General features: G+C 38.1%; 1 protein-coding gene and 2 pseudogenes across 3 annotated transcripts; all 3 read right to left on the minus strand.

Moving 5' to 3' along the window:
- Window positions 1–1,474: 1,474 nt before the first annotated feature.
- Window positions 1,475–15,396, minus strand: LOC308407328 (UDP-glucuronosyltransferase 1-2-like; annotated as a pseudogene). The gene is made up of 3 exons: window positions 15,325–15,396; window positions 8,092–8,879; window positions 1,475–1,557 (listed from the first exon to the last, which is right to left on the minus strand). The product of its transcript is annotated as a UDP-glucuronosyltransferase 1-2-like (transcript).
- Window positions 15,397–19,097: 3,701 nt separating this feature from the next.
- LOC308407329 (UDP-glucuronosyltransferase 2B17-like) lies at window positions 19,098–20,457 on the minus strand (annotated as a pseudogene). The gene is made up of 2 exons: window positions 20,262–20,457; window positions 19,098–20,096 (listed from the first exon to the last, which is right to left on the minus strand). The product of its transcript is annotated as a UDP-glucuronosyltransferase 2B17-like (transcript).
- A 4,638-nt stretch (window positions 20,458–25,095) lies between these two features.
- On the minus strand, window positions 25,096–26,058 carry LOC308407330 (P2Y purinoceptor 1-like; the record flags this gene model as incomplete). The annotated part of the gene is made up of 1 exon (XM_080898895.1): window positions 25,096–26,058. The coding sequence occupies one exon, from the start codon at window positions 26,056–26,058 to the stop codon at window positions 25,096–25,098; it is 963 nt and encodes a 320-aa protein (XP_080755021.1).
- Window positions 26,059–26,517: the final 459 nt, after the last annotated feature.

The following is a 26,517-nucleotide window of genomic DNA, read 5'->3' on the forward strand; positions in this document are numbered from 1 at the left end:
GTGGCGCCAGTGTCCGGCAGCCTCGCCTCTGTCAGTGCGCCCCAGGGTGGCTGTGGCTACAATGTAGCTTGCCATCACCAGTGTGTGAATGTGTGTGTGTGAATGGGTGGATGACTGGATATGTAAAGCGCTTTGGGGTCCTTAGGGACTAGTAAAGCGCTATATAAATACAGGCCATTTACCACTTATACAGGTTGCGGGGGCAGCAGCATAGGAGCCCAGACATCCCTACAACCTCCTCTAGCTTGTCCAGGGGAAAACCAAGAAATTCACACGGCAGCCAAGAGATATAATCTCTCCGGCTTGTCCTGTGTCTCCCCCCGAAACACCACACAGGAGGTGCCCAGAATTCTTTCGAGGCAGTCCGAAAGACTTTTTCCATGTCCCAGTTGTGATCTCGGTAACAGGGGATTGGTCTCCCCATGGCTGCCACCCAGCCCCTATGGCACCTCCTGTGGGTGTTGGACCTACAGGAGGGTGGGCCCATGTTTTTCTGGCTGTGCCTTGCCTGGCCACATGGACTAAGGCCTAGGCACCCTAGGCCTGGCTCCAGGGTGGGGTCCCGGTAGGGGTGAACAGTTTCCTCGATCTTCTTGTCACAGGGGTTTTTGAACTGTCTAGCAACTAGAAAAAGGGCGCAGAGTAAACACATAGAGACAGACAACCATACACACTTATGGTCCGTTTAAAATCACTAATTAACCTAATGCTGTGCATGTCTTTGGTTGGAGGGAAGAAGCCTGAGTACCCAGAGAAGCCACACAGACCCAGGGAAGTGGCTGATGGCCACTCCACTCCTAAATTAGTACCTGTTGTTAGCAAAACCCTGATATGTGCTGTCAGGTGTTCATGGAGAGCTGCTAGCATCTTCAGCCAGTAGGTGTGAGTTATGCCAGGTCCTTGTCCAGCTCTTCATACCAGAGACCCATTGCTTGTCTGCTTTTGTGTTGCTGAGTAGTTCTTCATGTAGGAGGTTGCTGTGGTCTGCTCTTAGGTCCATTTACATTTTAGGCCATATTATTTCCTTGATACAGACCTCCCCCTTGCCCCACCCCACACACACACACAAAAAAAAGAAAAACACTTTAAACTGTATCTCACACCTGAGAGCTTATGAACCCATGAGAAACAGCACATAGATGTTTGTGGCTTTGTCCACAAGCTTCTCTCAGTAACCCCATGTCACAGAGTGTGGTTTACAGGAAGTGTAACTGAAGTTTTCTCATATCTACTTTACATTTACAGAAAACAGCAAATTGTAAAAACACAAATGTAATCAGAATAATGTGAATAACATATTGTTGTGTTTAAACTGTCATTCTATCATGTCATTTATTATTAATTATTGTCAATTCCAGTTCAGTGTAAACTTCCTTTGCGGTGCCAACATTTATGTATTGTCACAATATTTATGTATGCCTGGATTTCCTCATCCTGATCAGACATCTAATGAGAAATTTACAGAAGACACACACTAATGGGCCTTCCCACGTACCAAGTTGTCATACTGGCTAAAGATGAGAGTTATGAGTAGAACTGGCACACCATGATAAATATCTTGGCAAAACCATTTACCATGTTAAAAAACTTTGCTTTTAGGTTGGCCGATTATATAATTCGGAGGTCTTTTGCCAACATGTTACTCAGCAGGATCCCAGCGGTCATGCATTCATGTTTCTGTCCACCTGTCAAACTTTCCTAGGGCCAGTCCTTGAATAATCACTCAGCACCTCCTGTTTTAAACTTTTGTATTTTGATAAAAGGATCATCTACCCATAAACCTTTGGTAATGTAGTAATGTAGTGTATTACTGTGGGTTCCATGTGTACATATTTCTACAGTAGAACCACAGCAACGTCTCTGTGGGCTGTTTTATATTGTTTATAAAGTGCATTGCAGACCATGTTGCAGACTCATGTAAAGATTCATAGTGAAACTGATTCTCACCTCTAGCCGTGACTGTGAGCACGTATTCAAACCAAGGAAAATATATGTCAGAGCTGCTTGTGCAAAAGAACTGATGGCCTGATTGCAAGATGAGTCGATGTATAATTTTAAATGTCAGACTGAAGTTGTTCACTTTTTCTTACTTTGGTCTTTTTGATCAGTATATACAAAAGTAAATAAAAAAACATTCTGAAATTAACCAGAGCGATCAACAAATATGGAAAAACAACCCAGCGTCTGTGATGTAATCTCTAAAACGTCCATGTATTGGAGTCATTAAGATTGTGAGTGCATTGAACATGACCACTATGATGAGAAAATAAAGTGGACAGCAAAGAGCAGAGAGAGAGAGGGAAAGGGAGTGAGAGCAAGACAGAGACACAAACTTGACACTAGTAAACAGACAAAACTGACTACACACAGGTGACACTGGAGAAGACGCAAAGAGGAGAGACTAAGACTGATTGGACATGACCTTATTAATTGGTGGTCACATATTCTGTAGCATATACTGATAAACTGCATTTATCAAACAATTTTAGTTCCTAAATAATTTTTTTTTTTTTGCTTTGATTGGTTTTGCTTGTTTGTTTTTTTTAAAAAAACATTTTTTTCCCCCCTCGCCTGTCCCGTTTGGTTTTTACCATCAGAATTATTCTCTAAAGGCAAAGAAAGATGCCCAACTTTTTTTCACAGCTTCATATTTAGCCCACCATTTCAAATCAAGATATTAATCTATGTGAATTGATTATAGTTCAGTCAAGCTTCTGTGTAACTTACTTTGTGTCAGTAATGTCTGCTGTTGTATTCCAGGCCAAAGGTTTATAATATTGTTTACTATGGGTCAACCAGGACAAGTGATGGATGGAATTTTACTTTGGTCATCGAAATCCTAGACAGGGACGAGGACCAAAGTTAGAAAGTATTGCTATCAAATAGGACAATATATTACTTAAAACGTATTTAATTTTGTAGGCTGTGGGACAGATTTACAACAAAATGCTGAGCTAGGGTGAAGGAGTGTTGTAGGCCTAATAACCAAATAATACAGTGTAAGCTCACATTTTATTCATGTGTTTCTCTCTGAAATGCAGATTAAAGAACTGCTGCTGACGAGAATAAATATATTTTTGATTTAAGGGATATATTTTCTGATGCCAGTCACTGGGCACTGTGCATGAGGTCCTGATGACTGATATGCAGGTGCAAAAGAAGATTTGTCTATAGGACAGCTGCATTATAATGGCACAGTGAACCACGCAGATCTACTCGGCCTGGGGGAGCTCCCCTCCACCTTTTTACAGGTCCCATGTCGTTAGGTTTTTACTACTGTCCACTCAGCACTTTACAGTCCATCCCTGATCATATTCGGAAGGGTATTTCCAGTCTCTTTTATAAACTACCTTTAAAAAAAAATAAAAAACGTCCTTAGCAGACCTTCCTTCTTCCAGTAGTTGCGTGAATACCTCATCCCACGTTACCACCTTCAACAAATCTCTCCCATTTCCTCCAGTTTTTATGAAATTGGTCCATTTTAAGGTAAAAAAAAAAGTTAGTTTTTCCATTCTATATATTTCCTCCATTATTCCTATCCAATCTTTCTTTGTTGGGGGCGCTTTCTCCAGGATGTTTATCAAGTATTTGTCCTTTAAGGAGGCTGCTGATGGGATATCGCCCCAGTACACAGTACAAAAATCCAAATTTAGTTTGAGACCAGTCACCAAGTAAATTGATTCGACCAATTCACTCCAGTATGACAGGATTATTGGGCATTTCCAAAATATATGGAAATGATCTGCCATGTTTTCCCCACAGTTTCTCCAGCAGTGTCCATCTGTCAGTTGACCTTTTTGTTTGTATTTTATTTTGGGTGTTATAAAAAACCTAATAAAATTTTTCCACGTGAATCCCCTCCAATAACCCGAGCTAGTAGTTTCCATCTGTGTCCTGCATATATTTAACCAACTGTCCTCTGATGTGTTGATTTTAGCCTCCGTTTCCCATTTAATTTTGATATAATTGGTTGATTGATCCTTAAGTGATTGTAAGTTCTGATAAAGTTTAGCAATCAATTTGTTTTTAATCTGACCTTTATAAGCTTCTTTTATAACGGGGACTAGGCCTTCATTACGTTCTTCTATAGTTTTTATATTACTATTGAAATAGGACATAACTTGGAGATATCTGACAAAATCTTGGTTTTCCAAACCATAGGTGTCTCTTAATTTTTCAAAACTTTGTAATCCTTCTTTTCCTAACAATGAGCAAAATGGTCCGATCCCCCTTGTTAACCAAGTTGTATAACGTCTATCTATTTGTGCAGGGATAAATTCCTTATCATGTGTGACCCACCTGCGTTGTTTGAGACCAGCTCCTAATTTAAGACTTTCACATTCATCAAAACATTTAAAGGAGTTTTAGTCCATTCATTTAGATTATTTTTCTGTTCCAAATATAATTTTTTATCTCCTAACATTGTCTGTAGTGGTAATTTTAATTGTGTCACATCTAAATATTTCCATTTTGCTTCATACGTTGGATCACACCAATAAATTAAATATCTTAATTGTGTTTGCTTTAAAATAACTTTCTAAGTTTGGGAGGGAATGTCCACCTCTTTCCTTAGGTAGTTGCAATGTTATATATCTAACTCTTGGTTTGCGGCCTTTCCATATAAATCCCGAAATCATTCTGTTCCATAACGCAAATTGTTTGGCTGGTATGTGTACCGGTATAGATTGAAAAAGGAAAAGCAGTGGTGGAAGTATATTCCTTTTGATCAGGTCAATCCTATTGTACAGATCAAGTGGCAGTAGGTTCCACCTTTGAATGTTTTCTTTCAATTCCCTTATAATTGGTGAATAGTTTATTTCATAGATTTCTGTCAGTGTTTTAGGAATCTTAATACCTAGATATTTAATTATTTTATTATTCCAATTAAATTTAGACATACTTTTGATCTTTGTTGTGGGTACGTAATTGTATGTGATCACCTGTGTTTTTTGTATGTTTATTTTATATCCAGAAAGTTCTCCAAACATTTCCATCTTTAACCATAACTTAGGTAAGCTTCTTTCTGGGTCTGTGAGGGTCAGCAAAACATCATCTGCGTATAATCCCATTTTGTATTCCGTATTCCGTATCCATATCCCTTTAATTTGTTCATCCTCTCTAATAGCTTGCGCCAGTGGTTCAATAAATAAAGCAAACAGGGCTGGGCTAAGCGGACATCCCTGCCGACATCCCCTCTGCAAGTCCACTACTCCAGTTAAGCTCCCATTTATTTTTATTCTTGCTGAAGGTAAATAATATAAATTTTTAATCAGTTGAATAAAAGGGTCTCCGAAACCAAACCGCTCGATAACCAAAAATAAATAATCCCACTGGACGGAGTCAAACGCCTTTTCTGCATCAAGGCTTAATGCAATTGATTCCGTTTGGGATTTATTCATATAATCCATTAAATGTAAGGCACGTCTTATACTGTCCTGTATCTGTCTGTTTTTGAGAAATCCTGTCTGATCTTCGTCAATAATTTCTGGTATAGTATTTTAAAGTCTTTCTGCTATTATTGAGGTGAATAATCTATAATCCATATTCAGAATTGAAATTGGTCGATATGAACTGCATTCCCTTTTGTCCTTGCCCACCTTTGGAATTACTGAAATGATTGCCTGTCTCCAGGATGCTGGTGACTCCCCTCCCTCCAACACATAGTTAAAACATTTTAATAATAGCGGTGATAATAACTCTCTAAAGGTTTTATAATATTCTGATGTAAATCCGTCCATACCCGGCATCTTATTTGTTTTTGTTTTCGCAATGGCTTTATCCAGTTCTTGTTTAGTAATTTGTTGCATTAGTCTTTTGTTTTGTTCCCGTCCAATATTAGGTAAATCCAGAGAGTGCAAAAATTTCTGAATGTTTAGAGGGTCAGCCTTTTGTGTCTCTGAATATAAGTTTTTATAATAGTTTTCAAATGAGTTTTGTATTTCTTTAGCAGTGTAACACATTTTTTGTGTCTCATCATCTTTTATACTGTAAATTCCTCTTTCTTCTTGTTGTTTTTTAATTCTCCAGGCTAATAGTTTCTTTGCCCTAGGGCCGTAATCATAATACTTTTGCTTAACAAATCTGGCTTTTAGTTCTTCTTGTCTGTCATATATATCATTTAATTTACGTTTTGTTAAATTTATCTCTTCCAATGTTTGAGAGTCTTCAACAGTGGCATGTTTAGTCTCTAAATTCTTTAATGTAAGTAGTAACTCATTAATTTGCCTTTGATTCTCTTTCTTTTTGTACGAGGACCACACTTTTTCTTCTTTTTTTTGGGAGGGGGGGGGGGGGGTGGTGTTTGGTTTTTGTTTGTTCGTTTGTGAAATAAAAAGTTCTTTATTTTTCAGTAATGATGGGAACAAACGTTAGTATACAAACCTAGCTTTTTGTGTTTGCATCTTCATGTGACATTATCACGGTGTGGTTTATAAATACGTTTTCTGTGATTTTCATTTAAAAATGAAATAAAGGGTTGAATGGAAAAAAAAAGGACAGCTGCATTATATTAAATAAAATATTCCAATGTATAAACCTGAAATCTGTGTGTAACAGTTGATTTTTTTTTTTGCAGCACTAGAAACAACTATCACAGGCATATCAGGCATAAGACATCCCATCTCTGTCATTAAGTTTTGTGCAATTTGCTTCAAACCTTGTTAAATTATGTTTATGCATTAATTTAAAGACATTCTGCTGAAAGGAGAACTCCTACAAAGGCATATGCCTTAAAGCCAGCTGCAAAAATCCCCCTGTCCAATGCTTTAAATCATAAAAGTGACTGTTAGTAAGCCCCTTTACTTTGCAATGGTATTTTGTTCTTCTTTACATAATTTGTGTTTTTGATTTAAGGGATTTTTTTTTTGATGTAAGTCACTGGGCACTGCGCATGAGGTCCTGAGGTTCTTTAAAATGCCACCCTTCGTCATGGTATTTTGTTCTTGTTACAAACAAGAGGGTAAGAACATTTGTGGTGAAGTTAGATGCACATTTTGTTCTTTATCTTTACCACATCGCGGTTTCAAAATGTCAGGCATCTACTATCACATTGTTGAAGAGACTAGTGAAAACACTTTTGATTCTTTGCACACTGCTCTTTTGTTTTCCTAGGTCTGTCACAATTTCCATACCCACTTTTCTTTGCTAGTTTTGAAATTTTCTTTGTGGTTAGGAGAAGGAGACAGGACACACTTTTCAAGCATATCTCATTTCTTGTTATCTTCCTTTGTTGAAAACCCAGTCAGTTTGCTGTGTTTAGTTAGTCCTGTCACCTCTCTCTCTCACTTCTTTTTGATGATTTAATTTTGTTTTGCTCCTGTGAATTTTCCCCCATTCTACCTTGGTCATATGGTATACCTTGGTATATTTGGTATATTTTCTGGCTCCCTGTGTTATGTTCACTTGACTGTTTTTTCTTCTTCTGATCTCTTGTGATTTTGGACATTTGTTATCTTTTGGACTTTTTTTTAGCCATTAGTGCGTTATTACAGCTTTGTTTTGGTAGATTTTGTACCTCTTGTGTACTGTACTTCAGGTCCATAACATCTGCTAAAGACTTCAAGATGGACACAGACGTCCAAAAAAAACGACAGAAAACTCAACTGAGAACTGCAAGTTATGCCAAATGTCATTGCGCAAATGATCTGAAAAAGCCACACTATGCAGTTGACTGATAAACAAATAGTGTATTCACACCCCCCAAATTGCTCATCAAAATCAGGTTCTCTTTTCTTACACGTAGTAAATGGCAGCATGACTTTCTTTATCCCCCATCTGGATTACTAAGTGCTTCTCTTTTCCAATAGTCAGCTGACCTGCAGTAGTATTTGGGGAAACATCAGCATGCTATAAACTTACTTGTGGTTTGGACAATTGTTATCTTTTGGACTTTGTATTTTTGGACTTCAGCGAGCTATTACAACTTGATTTTAGTAGATTGTGTGCCTCCTGTGTACTGTATTGGCCCACAATGTCTCAAAATTCCACAAAACACTGATTACTCATATGTGTCTCCCACTCACATATGTTTACAGAAAATAAATTCTTGGAGATACACAACACAAGATACAAAAGATATATGGAAGTGAAAACCACAAATTTTGAAGGCCTTTGAAGGCTTACCTTGGAAGCCGCCGATATAGATGACATTGGGCATGGTGGGACGAGGGAACTCAAATGTAAAGTCAACCCGCATGAGCCACAGGTCAGCCTTTTGGGTTAGAGACATGAGGCTAACATTATTTCCAAAATAACGATCACACAAGGCCTGATATGGTTGTCTGGAGACATAGTAGTCCCTGTAAAAAACCATGATGTAATGGATCATATTTCTGATTCTTTGAAAAAAAATCTATTTTGTCAGAGTTATGGGAAAAGCATATAGGGATGTAGGACACTGAAGAAGGAGCGACGGCAAGGTGTGCCTCTCCACTAAAAAGCCAGCGCACATTGAAAACCAAAGGCAGCTGGAGGTGATGTGCTAACAGCACACCACCTGGAAATGTAGGATCGGTCAGAAAAAGATCATATCCAGTTTTGTTTAGGTCCCCAATCAGTGTCTTATTCTCAAAGATGGTGGAAGTAAATTTTGCCACAACTTCCTGGTTTTGTAGCAAAAGGGTAAACATATTCCAGAGTGAGCCGGCATTCTTATTAATTTCCACTGACCTCTTCAAAAAAGAGCTCATGAAGTCTTGACTCTCAACGGGCTGAGATTCTTCCTGGATGATCGTGATGGAGGTGTAATAAGGTGAGAATTCAGAAATATACCAGCTGGTGGATGAACGTAGCACCGTGATTTGATGACCTTGAGAGTGAAGAGCCTTCACAAGGACTTTCATGTTAAGCCAGTGGCTTTCATCTACTGGAAACACTAGCACTTTTGCACCATCACATGGGAAAGTCAGGGTTAAATAAATAAATAAAATTCAGTTGAATCAAATTGAGCACATGATATCTACTATAGACTTCTTCTAAAATTGTAATAGTTAACCTTATCAAACACCTGCCCATTTACACAATAACTGAAGCATGGCATTTATTTTAATTATTTACATTTGTTTGTGGTCACCTTACAAATGTTCCTAGGGTCATTCCTTCTACAATTTATCAGAACATTCAACGGCCAAATAGCTGTCACCACCAGTTACGGGATCAGAAACATGTCATTTTACCAATATTTTGATAATAGGCTCATCTACCAGTTATTTCTTGTGTCAAATGCTGTGAAATGGATAAAGAAAAAATTACGGTCTATTTCCCTGTTTCCAGTATTTGTTCTATTTTTAATTTAAATATTATTTTTTTTATTTACCATGGAGGTAAACTTCTGCATGACCTCTATGCAAGAAGCAAATGATGTTTGTGGCTCAAGAAGCAAGGGACGATCATGGCTCAGGAGTTGGTAGTTCTTCTTGTAACCGGGAGGTTGCCGGTTCTCGGCCGTTGTGTCCTTGGGCAAGACACTTCACCTGTTGCCTACTGGTGATGGTCAGAGGGCCCGGTGGCGCCAGTGTCCGGCAGCCTCGCCTCTGTCAGTGCGCCCCAGGGCAGCTGTGGCTACAATGTAGCTTGCCATCACCAGTGTGTGAATGTGTGTGTGAATGGGTGAATGTAGTGTGAAGCGCTTTGGGGTCCTTAGGGACTAAGTAAAGCGCTATACAAGTACAGGCCATTTTATCATGTTCTTCTTTTGCTTTTTGATCTAGGACTTTTATTGCATCATTGTTCAGGAGTTGTGTTCCTATAGGTTGAAGCAAATCCTCCTTTTTCCACATCTGCCAGATGTAATCTTTTCTCCAAAGTCCTTGAACTCTCTCATATTGATAGGAGGTGCTGGTTCTTTTCCTTAAGTGGTACAGAGATGTCGGTTGTCATTATAATTTCTTTTTTAAAAACCTTCCACTCTTCTGGTTTGAATTCTCAGAATTTACTCTTATTTTATTTTGTCTTAATTTTGAATTCGTCCTACTCGAATTATGTCGTTGTTTTCGTATTTATTTCCTGTTTTTAATTTGTCGTTACTTGTTTCAGCCTCAACTGTTATTTTGTTATTATTATCATTTTCAATTTCTTTCTCTAAATACTTCTCTTATTATTATTATTATTTTGGAAATTATCAGTATTTGTTTATACTTTATTATTACTCCGGTCTTTTTGTTAATCAATTAATGACTTAAAAAAAATCCTATCCTCAAATGAATGTCAGTGCGCCCCAGGGTGGCTGTGGCTACAGTGCAGCTTGCCATCACCAATGGTTTGAATGTGTGTGTGAATGGGTGGATGACTGAATATGTAAAGCGCTTTGGGATCCTTAGGAACTAGTAAGGCGTTATACAAATACAGGCCATTTACCATTTTACCATTTTACCATGAATGAGGTGAAACGTCTTTAAGTAGCTTAAAGAAGTCCAGACGCTTCTCTTTCCAAGCTCCTTAGACTGTGATGACCTGGATAACTGAGTAACTTCACAGACATATCTTCAAATAGTTTTTCTTAAAATTGTGTTTAATTAATTTATTTAGTGTTCTTGTTCTATTTTATTTATTCATTTTATTATTATTTTCAGTTCCACCTGCGCCCACCAGGGACTGGGGAGTGACCTGCAGTATCACCCTCCCACTGGATTGAGCCAGATAGCACATGAGCTCAGTCCTCCGACGAGTTGGCACTATTTTTTCTTTTAGCTGTAATACCCTCTTTGGATACAGGGTGTCGCACTCTGATGAATAGACCCATGCTTCCTACTTCTTCACTTTCCCTTAGCGTTCTACCACTTCCAGTTTTATTGGTTGTGCAACATAAGGAAGAAAATTAGAAAGAAAAACAAAGAACTACTACAGTGAAAGACGTACATTTACCCCAATTTGCTGTTTTTATAAGAAGTACAATATCCCAAAAAGCTTTAAAATACGTTATACCATAGAATTTTCATGATGTTGCTTTCATTATCCTCTTCGATTAAGATACTTTAAATACAGTGAGTACTTCCTATTTTTACTGTCCTCAATTTTTTTTACCAATTCACTACCTCGACTGGACTTTGATACCAATGTGGAGGTAAAATGAAAAATAAAATTGTTGTATAACAATTAAGGCCTCAACTGGACTTTGGTTAAGAGAAAATTGCTTGACACTGAGACTGGGGGAGACACACACATGGAAACAAGACAGACTGAAGAGACAGAGAAAACGAGGGACACAGAGGGGGCGAGAGACACAATGGGCAATGAAAGGGAACAGAGTAGATGAACATGAACCTAAGAACTAGAAATATAAATGATTCAACTATAGGAAGAGCAAACTCATGTCACTGAGTTTGCTCTTCACTCAAACATGAATGACACTAAATCAAAGAATATCAATTAAACCACAAAATACATAAATACTGGGTCACAGTCCCAGGACCATGACATCAGTATGCTATTACAACATGCGTACCTCCCTTATACTGCATTGTTCCATAAGATCTCAAAATTCCACACAGCACTGAATGAGAACAGTGAGAATTCAGAAATGTGATTTGATGACATTGAGAATGAACAGCCTCCACAAGGATTTTCATGTTAAGCCAGTGGCTTCCATCTACTGGAAATACTAGCACTTTTCCACCATCACATGACAAAGTCATAACTAAAAACGACAGTAAGAAAGTCCAGGCTGGATATGGCTCCATCTCTGCAAAACAGACAAATTATTGAATCAACAAATATTTTCAATTCAAATTATACAGTCCACCATTTTCAGATGTTCAAAACTCACAGTTTAACAAGATTAACCTGAACTAGAATGATGCATAACTCTAATCACATTCAGTCCGTGTGACCACCTGCCCAAGCCAAAGAAAATTTATATATCTGAGCTGCTTGTGCAACAGAACTGAGGACCTGCTGGTTGAACGATGAGTAAATGTATAACTATACATGTCTGACTAAACCTTTTCAGTCTGTTCAGTCTTTGCTCCCTTTACCCATGTAAATAAAAAATCTTCCAAAGATTACTATAGCTTTCGGTAAATGCCAAAAACAGCAGCTGTGACAGTATAGCTAAACAAGTATGCATTGCATTTTTTATATTGGGAGTGATTTGAAAACAACCACTACCACGAGAACGTATAGAAACAGAAACTTACGAGTAGTGTAGCACCTTTGCTTGCTCGTGTCATGTTCTTAATTCTTGCTTCTCAATTAATTAGCTATCTTAACTATTTGAACACTGAGATTGTCAGACATTCAGTTCAAACTGCCTCACCACTGGAAACCCAAGTCCCTGGCAAGACCTTACTATTTACCATCATTGAGCATATAGTGTGAAAGTTAAAAAATGGAGTTGATTGATCCTAATCTCACAGATTTCATAACTAAAAAAATCCATTTCGAACATTGGAACAGTTACAGTAACATTAAAATGCTATCCACCGCAGTTTTTGAGTTTCTTGTTCAAATTTTCTAGTCCTTAGTTTAAAATTGTTTTGTTTAGGAGTGCGTCTATCCTTTGCATTTGTTAGTTACTTCTTGATTTTTTTTGTGTGCTATTTGTATTTAGTTTCACTTCCCCATGCGTCATTACGTTGGTTATTTGCACTTGTGTGCAAATAATCCCGTAAGTAGAGATATTTATACACACAGCGCTACTTAGCAGAAGTAGCGCTGTGTGTATATATAGCTTCACTTTTCTTCTTGTTCCTTGTAAGAATACTTCATACTTCATACTCTGATAGATGCATTAGAAAGCAACTTGGGATTAGCATCTTGCCCAAAGATATTTGGCATGTAGTTCAATCACTAGAGTGTTGCAAAAACTGGCACTTTGACACCTAAAATCTCTGGAGTCTCTGGAGATGTAACAATAGAGGTAACATATGCAGATAAATGTTTTTTTACTTAAAGCACAGAGTACTATTTGATATGAATATAGGGAAAGTGCAAAGCAGGGTAAAAATAGAGCTGTCATGCAGCAACACATTGACTTCCTTTTTAACTACATGGAAAATTTTACTCCTTTTGAAATAATGAGTCACTACTAATTACGAGTCTTCAGTGTTCCTTAAATGTCATTGTTACACTTACTATTTTGACAAAGTTTAAGATATGCCAGGTCTCTCTTGGAAATGAGATTTTTAATCTCAATGAGATTTTTACCTGGATAAATAAAGGATTAATATAAAAAAAAATATATTTTCTACTTTATTGTTTAGAATAAATTCAAATACACAAAATCTAGTTTCTTCATGTTCATACTCTTCATATTAGTTGTTGTAGTTTAAAAAACAAACACCCCCCCCCAGAAAGGTTTACTAAGGATGCAGCTTGGCTGTGGAAAGATCACTTCAAGGATCTTCTTCTAGCATGAGCACAGACTGAGAACAAAGATCTAGTCCAACTCTCGAGCATATTTCGAGGTGTGTGGGATAAGGCTAAGGCTGGCCTTTGTAACTGATTCTGTTCATAGTATTTTATTATCAGTTCAATACAATTTAAATTTTCATAGAACCAAACGACAGCAACACTTACCTCAGACAAACCACCACAAACCAAAGACCCTTCAGTAAGAGAGAATAATTAGAATTTCTAAGCTAACTGAGTGACAGAGGGTGATGGGTTTGGTGGTTTCTTATCTCTGCATTTTGAATATAATATAGTTTAATTTCGAACTCCAGCTGACACTGGAGTGGTTTACAGAGGAGTTGGGGTGGCTGTATTTGAGCAGGTAGAGCATCTGTTAATGGGGAGGTTGGTGGTTCATTCCCTGGCTCCTCCAGTCTACTTGTCAAATGTCCTTGGGCAAGATACTAACCCCAAGTTACTCTCTGATGCATCCATCAGAGTGTGAATGGCTGTGAATAGTGTGAACAAGGCAAGCTGGCCCTCCCTCTGGTTTCACTGATCAGTTTTGACCGGCATGTTAATACACACATGCAGATATTTTTAGAAATGTAGTGTTTATTAAAAACACCAGGCACTTAAATCTCTCTTAGAAACGTAGACTATGGTCCTACCTACATTTTGGTATTCTGCAAACCTCAGGTGGGTTTGTTTGCATTTGGCTATAAATATTCATATTTTCTGTGTTTGTATTTTCTCTTTGTGCTTTGTCTGTCAATGTCATGTCATTTTTCTGCTGTGAAGAAAGCTGAGACTTCCTCGAGTCTTGGCTAATTTGATAGCCAAGCTTTAAATGTTTTAGAAATACCTTAAGAAGCGTGTGACAATCAATTTCTCTACATAAAATTACAGCACATTTCGATGTTCAGATTTAAATATCTGCTGGGCTCACAGCTCTGTGTACTTTAGAAATGATCACATTATTTTTAACTGTCGTTTCCGTTACTACCGCACCCAATTGCAAAGTATACACAGGATGTAACAAAATCATTATCTAGATCTGCTGTAAGATGCAGTGGATTAGATGTCTGCTAGAAAAAAAAAAACTGCGCACACAGAAACTGTTGATCCCCCCGGCTTGATAACCTAAGTCTCTCTCTACTTGTCTAAACCACAAGAACCGATACACAGACGTAAGAAAGCAGCAGAGTTTCTCATAAACATTGTTATATTTGAATATTAAGAAGAGGTGTCCAAGAGAGCAATCAAGTTTCCCGCTGTTGTTGCTTCTGTTCTCCTCTTATTTTACCTAGCCTGTCAGCTGAGATAGTATAGAATGAACTTCAAATCATATGAGGTGAAATCCCATTTAATGAGTTTCTTACAGCAACGACAAATCAAATTAAATGAATCCATCCATCCATCCATTCGCTTCCGCTTATCCTTTTCAGGGTCGCGGGGGGCGCTGGAGCCTATCCCAGCTGTCATAGGGCGAAAGGCGGGGTACACCCTGGACAGGTCGCCAGTCTGTCACAGGGCCAACACATAGGGACAGACAACCATTCACACTCACATTCACACCTAGTGGCAATTTGAATTATCCAATTAACCTATCCCCACAAATTAAATGAAAAAAGAAAAAAAAAACATGAAGGGAAAGCAAAAAACAAAACACGTAACAAAACCTAAGAAATGATCCACTGAGGCCACTGATTTCTGTACATTTTTTTTCTTATCTGTGAGGAACCTTAGAGAAATTTTTGACCAGGACATGTCCTTCAATGCACATATTAAACAAATATGTAAGACTTCTTTTTTCCATTTTTGCAACATCTCTAAAATTAGAAATATCCTGTCTCAGGGTGATGCTGAAAAACTAGTTCATGCATTTATTACTTCCAGGCTGGGCTATTGTAATTCATTATTACAATAGTACTAATGAGCCTCCACAAGGATTTTCATGTGAAGCCAGTGGCTTCCATCTACTGGAAATATTAGCACTTTTCCACCATCACATGAGGAAGTCATAGCTAAAAACGACAGTAAGAAAGTCAAAGCTGGATATGGCTCCATCTCTGCAAAACAGACACATTCTTGAATCAACAAATATTTTCAATTCAAAGAGTTTTTGGGCTTCAGAAGAACAGTATCCATACTTAGTTGGTCACATGATTGTTGGCTTTTGGAAATTTCTCCTTGTTATTGTTAGGGTCTTTAACTTCCAATATAAAGTGCCTTGAGGTGACTATTGTTGCGGGTGGTTTAAATAAAAGTGTATTGAATTGAATTGAACACAGGATCTCTAATATGGACTTCTTCCAAAATGATAATAGTTAACCTTAGCAAACAACTGTCCATTTGCACAATAACTGGAACATCAAATATATTTGCATTATCTTAAGTTTCTTGTTCGAATTTTCTAGTCCCTATTTTAAAAAATGTTTTGTTTAAGTGTGCATCTATCCTTTGATATGATCACATTTGTTAGTTACTTCTTGTTTTATTTTATGTGTTATTTGTCACTTGTATTTAGTTTCACTTCCACATGTGTCATTACGTCGGTGTTTTGCAATAATCCCGTAAGTAGTTATATTTATACTGGGCTACTTATCAGAAGTAGCACTGTGATTATAAATAGCTTCACTTTTCTTTTTGTTTCTTTTAAGAGCATCTGTGTCCCTTCATACTCTGATAGATGCACTGGACTTGGGGTTAGCATCTTTCCCAATGATATTTGGCATGTAGAAGTTGAATCACTAGAATGTTGCAAAAACAGGCACTTTGACACCTAAGATGTGAGTCTCTGGAGATGTAACAATCGAAGTGAGGGCTTGAGGGGTATGTGGTATCAGGCCTGCTTTTGAGGGGCTATCTACTCCCTATACAACAGTGTAACCTTGGTTCACATTGTTGGTGAACCAAGGATACTATGAACACTGATTCTGTTCATAGTATTTTATTATCAGTTCAATACAATTTATATTTTCATAGCACCAAACCTCAACAACACTTACCTCAGGGCATTTCATATGGTAAATTAAAGACCCTTCAGTAATAGAGACTAATTAGAATTTCTAAGGTAAAATTACAGAGGGTGATGGGTTTGGTGGTTTCTCATCTCTGCATTTTGAAGATAATGTGCCTTGACTTCAAACTCCAGCTGACACTGGAGTGGTTTACAGAGGGGTTGGGGTGGCTGTATTTGAGCAGGTAGAGCATCTGTTAATGGGAAGGTTGGTGGTTCATTCCCTGGCTCCTCCATCATTCTATCATCCATTAGAGTGTGAATGGTTGAACAAGACAAGCTGGCCCTCCCTCTGGTTTCACTGATCAGTTTTGACCGGCATGTTAATACACACATGCAGATATTTTTAGAAATGTAGTGTTTATTAAAAACAACAGGCACTAAAATCTCTTTTAGAAACTTAGGCTATGGTCCTACTTACATTTCGGTATTCTGCAAACCTCAGGTGGGTTTGTTTGCATCTGGCTATAAATATTTGTGTTTGTAAGTTGTCTTTGTGCTTTGTCTGTTAATTTTATGTCATTTTTCTGTTATGCAGAAAGCTGAGACTTCCTCAAGTCTTGAGGAACTTTCATTTTCACAAAATACTTACCTAACATCTAATAGGTGCCTGAATTAACCATGAATTAAAATACGAAAATAATTTTTATGAAACATCTATTAACACACTCACTAACTCACTCACTAACACGTAATGGCGTGTTAGTGAGTGAGCATTAAGTGTCACATTAAAATAACCTTCTCCTGTTTTAATCATTGTGGTTATGTTGTCCTGATTTAGGTGTTTATTGTGTTTGGACTTAATGCAATTCAGAATAATGAACTACATGGTCAGAGTTTGTTAAAATGTCTAGTAAGGATGTATATGGGTGTTATGCTACACTGCATGCCTTGCTTTTGCCATGTTTACCTTGTTATTTCCTCTAATTATTAATTAATGACCAGCACAAGTTGGCTATAAGTTAAAGCTCTTGCACAAGCATCAAATCCTTATGTATCAGGTCTGCATTATTTAAGCATGTAGTTTTGCTCTTATACTTACAGCATGAACAACAAGATGTGCATGCAAATGTTTTAAGAAGCGTGTGACACTCAGTTTCTATATATAAATTTACAGTACATTTTCATGTTCAGATTTAAATATCTGCTGGGCACACAGCTCTGTCGTTTCCGTTATTACCGCACCCAACTGCAAAGTATACACAGGATCTAACAAAATCATGACCTAGATCTGCTGTACGAAGCTGTGGATTAGATGCCTGTAGCTTTGTGGAAAAAAAGCTGTGCATAAAAACGTGAAAAGTGAGCACACACAAACTGTTGATCCTCCACTTCTAAACCACAAAAATCGATACACAGATGTAAGAAAGTAGCAGAGTTTCTCATAAACACCTTTATGTTTGAATACTAACACGAGGTGTTCAGGAGAGCAATCAAGTATCCCTCTGTTGTTGCTTCTGTTCTCCTCTTATTTTACCTAGCTTGTCAGGTGAGATAGTATAGAATGAACTTCAAATCATAACAGGTGAGATTGTATTAAATGAGTTACTTACAGCAACGACAAATCAAATTAAATAAAAAAAAAACCCCAGGAAGTGGAAGTGAAAACACGTGACAAAACCTACGAAATGATCCACTGACGCCACTGATTTCTGTACATTTTTTCTTATCTAAAGTTATCAGACTCTGCCACTTTTGCAATATTTATCTGTGACTCCGTTGTTTTTACACTAAGAAGCCAAGTGTGTCTCAAAAACAGATGGACACTTTGCTCTATTCAGAGAGTGTGGCAGCTCCAGTCAGGCCTTTTGAGAAAATGAGAGATGCAGAAGAGCACATGACGACGTATCTGTCCCCAGAGACAGCAGCTAGTTGTCAAAAATGCACACGTGCTCACAATGGTTGTTTTCCCTTTTTCAGCTACACTGGCCTCATGACCTTATGACCATGTCCAAAGAGTTAGATTCTTCTGCTCAATATGTACGCACAACAAATGGATGACACTTTAACCAGGAGGTGAGGCTATAAGCTATGAAGGTTTTTAAGAAACAAACTGTTGGTAATACATGTGCTGAGTTTTGTATTATCTTTTAAATTTGTTTGCTTAACTCGGTTTTTTTTTTGGTTTTTTTTACATGTGAAGGATTTTTATTGTTCTGCTGCACTTCTTTTCAGTGTTGCCATCTTCCCAGAGCTCTGAAATGGCAAACATATGGGCTTAATGTGGGCTACTTTTGACATAACTGAGGTGGTTATTGGAATAACCTATTAAGTTATATTTTTTTCATCCAAACACTGCCTGAAAGCTCAACTTGACCTGAGTTGCTGGTAGTATTGTATGGGCCTGATGATACCTGGCATCTAACATCTGACCTTAAATTTTTTAAGCAATAGGGGAATAGCAACATTTACCAGATTTCCCAGAGTCAATGATGTCAGTCGAGGACAATTATGGCCATAGAAAACTGTAGATGTGGGTCTCAGCAGGATCAAACGTTTATTGTTATCTGGGATTTGACTTTTGAATTTTTAGCAAAAAACAGCCGAACCCCAGTCCACCTGCTGGTTCTGTTCTTTGAAAGTAAGGTAGAAAAATATTGGCCACTCTGAAAATAAAGGTGATGATATGAAACTTTAAATAGAAATAAAAACAAAAAGAAAACAAGAAAATAAAATTAACACGAAAAACTGCTTCTTAGTTTCTTTGTAGCTTTTAATTGTTTTCACACGATAAAGTTTATTATCACATCTATTCATGCTTGGACTTCTTTGTCTTCAACAAAAACGTAATTAGACATGAACAAGAAGCCCAAACGAAGGTAATGATCAGCAAACCAAATACTACAAGGACTGCCATCACATCTAGGCAATGATAGGCATACCAAGGCAGCTTATATGACTCACTGCGTAGATGTGCTGCACCCTTGTGCCTCATGACATGCTCTATCCGGAAAAGTCAACATCCAATTTTGTCACGTCAACTATTTCAGCCACTCCCCGGGCCTTCATATGTAACAAGTTGTCCTGCTGGTCAAAAATGAGAGGAATGCCCAGAACTGGCAAGCCATGGTAGATGGCTTCGTACAGGCCATTGGTGCCCCCATGTGTGACAAAAACCTTGGTTTTAGGGTGGCCTAGTAGATCATTCTGAGGCAGCCATTCAACCAGCATGGTGTTGTTTCCCAGGGTGGCTGGTCTTTTCCCAACATGTCTCCACACAATCTTCTGAGGGAGGCTGGCAAATGCTGAGGCAAAGCTCTCTGTTAACTCAGGTCCAAGGTCACTCAGCAGGGTCCCCAATGTCACGACTATCACCCTATGTTCACCACAACTCTGGACGAATTCCTCAAACTCTGATGGGAGAGGCTTTGAAGGCTTACCTTGAAAGCCTCCGATGTAAACGACGTTGGGCATGGTGGGACGAGGGAACTCAAATGTAAAGTCGACACGCATGAGTCAGAGGTCAGCCTTTTGGACTAGAGACATAAGCTTGACACCTTTTCCAAATGATCACATAGAGGTTGGTAACATGGACTGGCAGCATAGTAGTGAATGTAAGCCATTATGTTGTGATAAAATATATTTCTGATTCTTTGGAAAAAGTCCATTTTGTCAGAGTTATGGGAGAACAATACAGGAACATAGGACAATGGAGTAGGAGCAATAGCATAGTGCGCCTCTCCACTGAAAAACCAGCGTACATTGTAAACCAAGGGAACTCGAAGATAATTTGCGAGTAGCAGTACACCTGGAAATGCAAGATGAGTAAGAAAAAGATCATATCCAGTTTCATTCAGCTCTTTAATCAATGTCTTATTCTCAAAAATCCTGCGAACAAGCTTTGTCACAGTTTGATGGTTTTCATGTACCATTTTAAAAAGGCTGTAAAACTCAACGAATGTCCATAGTGAACTTTTGCTCCGGATCTCAAGTGACGTCTTCAGGAATGAGGTCATGAAGTCTTGCCTTTCTATGTTTTGGGACTGTTCCTGGGTAATTGTGATGGAGGTGTAATAAGACGAGACCTCAGAAATGTACCAGCTGGTGGAGGAACGAATTAAAGTGATTTGCTGACCACGAGAATGAAGAGCCTCCACAAGGACTTTCATGTGAAGCCAGTGGCTTCCATCTACTGGAAATATTAGCACTTTTCCACCATCACACAAGGAAGTCAGAGCTGCTGAAAACAGTACAAAAAATGCCAAGGCTGGACATGACCCCATTTCTGCAGAAGAGACACATTATTGAATTAAATAGATTGAGTTCAATGAGTTCTTGACCTTCAGACGAACAATTCCCCTGTTGTTGAAAATGGTTATAGTTTAAGCAAACAATTACTCAACTACTTTTCAACAAAACTGGAATATTTATAACGATTTTAATAATTCAATCCAAAATTTACATGGGATACCGTGAGGTGTTTACATGCTTGTGAGTGCTCAGCCCACAGGAAATGCCCTAAGTTTTGGGTGCAGTCTGTACATGAGAGGCCAGAGTGGGAACCCTATACTAGTAGTAGTAGTAGTATAGTGTTAGTGTAATCTCAGATACAGAGGAACTACAGGTTTCGTCCTTGTTGTGGAACACTGAACCAGGTCTTTATGCTCTTAAGGATATTCAAGGGTGTCCGGAATTTTCTCCAACCAGTCTACATGTGTTTTGTGGAATCGGACAAGGGTTTTTAACCAGACCCCTCATAATGCAACACTGGTGGTGCTTCCAGAGCAACCAAATGGCCTGTTGCCGCAAGCCATTTGGTTCCTGTACAACCACTGCAGGGGTTTGGTCCACGTTGCGGGCTGGATGGATTGATGGATGGGTGAGTGGATGGATGGACGAGTGGAATGACGGAACAAAGTTAGTTATAATTTGTATGTCTATTTGGTATTTGTTAAGCAGTATGTATGTGCATGATTTTGTTTAAGCCTGTTATGTCCATTTGTTTACATTATTTTAGAATATGGAGCATGTTTTTGTATTTTAAATGGACTTTTTGTGTTTGGTGTATTAAGATTTGACATATTTATGCCTTTTCTTTTCTAAATCTGATCATTTGGCTTATTGGTATTTTCCAATGTTTACCCAGATGCAGGACTCAGGGTATGAATAAAAAACGAAAAAAGAAAACTTGGATGCTGCTAGCATAATGGACAGGTTTTTGACGGAGCTGCTACACAAAGCAGAAGATGAAGCATCGCCAGTTTCCAAACTAACTTTCTTCCAAGCGAAAGACTAGAAAATACGATGAGGCATATCTTGCCTTTGGCTTCACCTACACAAGTACCAAGGTAGGTCTCCCCAGCAGAATTTGTTTACCCTGCGTCGGGAGCACGTGCTGGGCTCTCCAAATCACGTACCAACAGTATCCCACATTCTTGATTTTTAGTTCACTGTCAGGGACCAAGCAGTAAAGCATAAAGGACACAGGTGGTTTTAATTCAAAAAAGGGGTTTTATTGACCCACAAATATGAAAACATATTTAACAAAGTCAAAACTTAAACAGGTAGACCAATAAAAGAGGTCAACTCAATAGATTAAGCTCAAGATAATAATTAACAAAACCTCAAACAAACATATGATAAACTGACCTCCTGAAATGACACACAGGGGAACTTAAATACCGGTTTAGCTAAACCAAATGACACACACGGGGGAAAACAAGATGGCTGCCATATAACCCACTAATACAAAACAATGAAACAAACATGAAACACCCCCCAGGCAATGAAGCATGTGGTGCAATCCAATTAGGCTGTCAGTGGTACTTCAGGTCTCGCAGCCCTTTGCCACACCTTTTGCCAGACAGGAGAAGCCAACCCCCAGGTAACTCAAACAAAGAAAGATGTATTAATATAACATAAAACAGAACTTTGACCTTGCAAGGTTAATATGTGTGCACGCCATATAAACATTGGAAGGTGTGATGGAAAAATGAATACATTTAATAAAGAAACGATATTGAACAATAAATAGAATATTTTAAAGTAGTGACTGTAAATTAAACTAAAGTGAATCAACGGGTGGTGAGGTGTGGAGCTTACCATGTATGGCATGCCATCATATTCACAAACACTTCTTATAATGACTAACTACTCCCGAAATTTTGGAGATGTTGCCTCTTTACAGATAATATAATTACACCATGACGCCTCTGCCTTTATATAGTGGGGCGATCGTGGCTCAAGAGTTGGGAGTTCGCCTTGTAATCGGAAGGTTGCCGGTTCGAGCCCCGGCTCGGACAGTCTCGGTCGTTGTGTCCTTGGGCAAGACACTTCACCCGTTGCCTACTGGTGGTGGTCAGAGGGCCCGGTGGCGCCAGTGTCCGGCAGCCTCGCCTCTGTCAGTGCGCCCCAGGGTGGCTGTGGCTACAATGTAGCTTGCCATCACCAGTGTGTGAATGTGAGTGTGAATGGGTGGATGACTGGATATGTAAAGTGCCTTAGGGACTAGTAAAGCACTATATAAATACAGGCCATTTACCATAAATGTAACTGCTCCTGAAGGTATTTCATGTTCAAAGTAGAATAAAGGGCCATGCTCCAACTGATGTTTAGCCAGTATTTTAATCTTCTTTTCACCAGCAAACACCGTGAAAAACTATGGTGAAATGATCAATGAAAAACACAGAATCAAATTTACCATCACTAGTGTGCGCTTTCTACTGAACATTCATGAGCAATTGTAGTGCATCACAAACTATCAGTTCATATTAACATATTTTGATCACAGCTGCATTTTTCCACAACTGCACACTTCATTATGCTCAACTACATCTAGGATACAGCCGATACGCTATTGATCGACATGTGGTTTAGTGTTAAACTGAGATAAAGTGCAGCTCAAGTGATAAGGGAGTCATAACAGGACAGTTTCTTCACATATGAGTTGGCTTTATGAATTAAAATAATTTTTTGTGGTTAGGAGTCATCTGCAAAACATTTTATTTGTTTTCGGCATATTTAGAGAATATGTTGTTCAGTATTTATTTTCACCAGAGGCAAAACAATTAAATATTTACCTGCAAAATTTGCATTTAATAGTCTAAAACCTGCCAGCAAATAAGATCAGCTCAACATTAAAGTGAAGGTTTTTTTTTTACTGAAGTACCTATACATTGTTTCCTAGAATGAGGCCAGGGCACATCCTGCCCATCTGTTAAATGAATGTTTCAGTTTACACTGCTGACCACATAGTCTCACTTCTGAGTATTAAATAGGGCACATGTTTTTTGTTTGCAGTGCATACATGTTGCCATTATATCATGTGCTGCACACAAACAATCTGATGATGTGAAGACTCCAGCCACACCTAAAGTAACAGGAAACAACTTTATCAAGTAACCAATGCGTTTTGGCTCGTGGCCTTGATCAAGGTCATTTGTTGCTGCACAAAAACAAGCAGAAAGCTCTGCATGTTTTCATGCTGTAGGCAGCAATGAAGCAATTTCCCTTTTTAAAGTGTTAAAGCCTGCATGCTTAGCTGATAAAAGTAAGAAATGGGGAAGTTAAAAGAGCCCGTTATTTGATGGAAACATTGCTCTTCTATACCTTTCTGGGTTGTAATTTCAAAAGTTCAAACACTTTCATGCTTTTCAACACTTTTTTTTATGTTTTGCCAGAGCAAATATGCAATAGAGTACCATGTTCATGGTTGACCAAACTAGTAATTAGGGATTAAGCAAAACTGCCTGTTAGAGTTCTTCTTAAAACTGTGCTGTGCATTATTATTGCAAGTGGAACTAACTATTGGTCTGTGGGTTTTTTTTTTTACACCCAAACACCCACAAAAGTACAACAAATGTATCTATATCAGCAGTCACTACATCATCAGTAATGACAGCAAGCATTCTGAGGAGGATTACTAATCACACAAATGTAAATGTAAAGAAAGGGATTAAAATTTTCATGATGCCACGCTTGCTTTGAAGTGTTAAAATCAAACGGACAGAAACCCTGCAGAGCATTATGTTCCCCCACCCTGACAGTAACAATCATTTCATTACTCCAACACAACAGGGCATAACAAGTGCAGGTTTATCTAAATTATCCATTTATTTTTAACATGTTTAACATGTTCTAAACACAGATATGTGACCACTAATTCCAACACATAATGAAAAGAATGCAGTGTTTAAAGAATGAAAAACAATGTAATGTACAATGCAGTCAGTTTTTGAAGGTGTCAGTGTCACAGTTGTGCAATGATTGCTGCTTCTCTGTGGCTTGTACCGCACGCACTTAGCAACAGCCATAAAAAACATTTGATAAGAGCACGGAAGCGGTCTGTGAGCCACCAATTAAAAATACAGTAAATATGAAATCAATTTTAATAGTATGCCAGTGTTCTCTCCTGATCTATTCTTAAAGTAAAAGTTCTCAGTGTAAGGTGTTTAAATAACACAAATTTCAAAGACTAAATTACATTTATTTTAGAAAAATAATATCATTAGCAACTGGTTGTTGATACTGACTCCGTCAAAATGAGTGAGGCTTATTCAGAGCAATTACAATCATGCATACAAAATAAAGACAATGTATTTTAAACCAAAAGAGAAAATGTGTTCCACTGGCTTTCAGTTATTCACAATATACAAGACAACAGAACAAAAAGAGATAAAAGTATTTATATATATTTATATAGTAACTTGTGCCCAAACTGTTGTTGCAGGAAAAGAGAACAATAATTAACTGGATGAAGCACAGTATAATAAACAAACTCAAAGTGAATCATCTGTGCTAAACTCCTGTTAAACATCTGCATTTTGTGCCACTGGTACACTGCTGAACTCTGACACAAAGATCTGACGAAAATGATGAAGCATCTGTCTGATTTGAGCAGGAATATCCATGACATGGAGGTAAACCAGGGGGTTCAAAACACTATTCAGACACACAAGACCACGACTGATCTGATGAGCACTAAAGACTCCCTTATCCCATTTTGGACGCATCCTGTGATTTGACAAAACTCTTGAATAAAGGCTGAGGTTCTTAAAAATATGGTAGGGGATGTAACAAACTGAAAAGAGCAAAATCAAAATGAACATCAACTTTAAGCTTCTTTGTTTCACCACCTTATCAATGGTATTAATGCGGCAGAGAACAAGAGTCACATGTCCATAGGAGCCAAGTAAGATAAGGAGTGGCATAACAAACCCAGTGAGTGTCCAGCCCACACTGTATTTTAGGTAATCCTCCACATACTCTGTAGATGTGGTATGGTAGCATTTTTCAGTTCTATTTGGTGAGTTTTTGGGGAAGAACATATCTGGAAAACTTTGAACACTCACCAACAGCCAAACCATGACTGAAATAGCCACAGAGTTAGTCACAGTTATTCTTCCCATCACTTTCATTGGATGGACAATAGCCAGGTACCTGTACACACTTATACAGGTGAGGAATCCAATGCTGCCGTATAAATTCAAGTTGAAGCAGAATCTTGTGATCTTGCAGAAGGCATCTCCAAATATCCATTTACTGTCCATAAAGTAGTACGCTGACAAAAATGGGAGTGATGGCAGGAACAAAAAATTGGCAATTCCAAGGTTCAGAAGAAACACGTTAATGTGTCCAAGAATTTTCCATTTCTGCAGTAGAGACTTTAGTCCCCATACATTAGCTCCAAGACCAATGATGAAGCCAGTGGTGTAAATAGCAGGCAGAGTTGTATACTCATAGACTGAATGAGTCCAGTGAGTTGTATTCATTCTGTTTCCTAAGAAGACAATACATTAAAACTCTTCAGTGGCAGAGGTGGTTTTTGAGGGGCAGAGAAGGTATGACCTATTTGTTGAAAGAAAACTTCCTGTTTGACACATTTCAGTCATCTCAAAATCCTATTTGACATCTCAGAGTAACGCCTCATGCACAGATTCACACATGCGTATAATCTCTATGTAGGCTGTTTCCTTGTTTGTGCATAAAAAAGGAAGTGCCAAAAAAAAAAAGATATACCCTTTTGGTTAAAATTCAAGAAAAGGGGATTTCTAAAAATAGGTGCTCTGCTAAAAATGTTGTTTGAAATTCTTTATGGTGTAAACCCACAGTCTATATCCACATGTTATTTTGTAAAAGGTTAGCAGTCAGTATTAATGTATATAACTAACAGGAAGAGAGACAAGTGAGCGAATTTAGCAGACAACCCATACGGTAAAAAAATACATTTT

The sequence above is a fragment of the Rhamphochromis sp. 'chilingali' genome (genome assembly GCF_963969265.1).
Source record: "Rhamphochromis sp. 'chilingali' genome assembly, chromosome: 12".
Classification (NCBI taxonomy): domain Eukaryota; kingdom Metazoa; phylum Chordata; class Actinopteri; order Cichliformes; family Cichlidae; genus Rhamphochromis; species Rhamphochromis sp. 'chilingali'.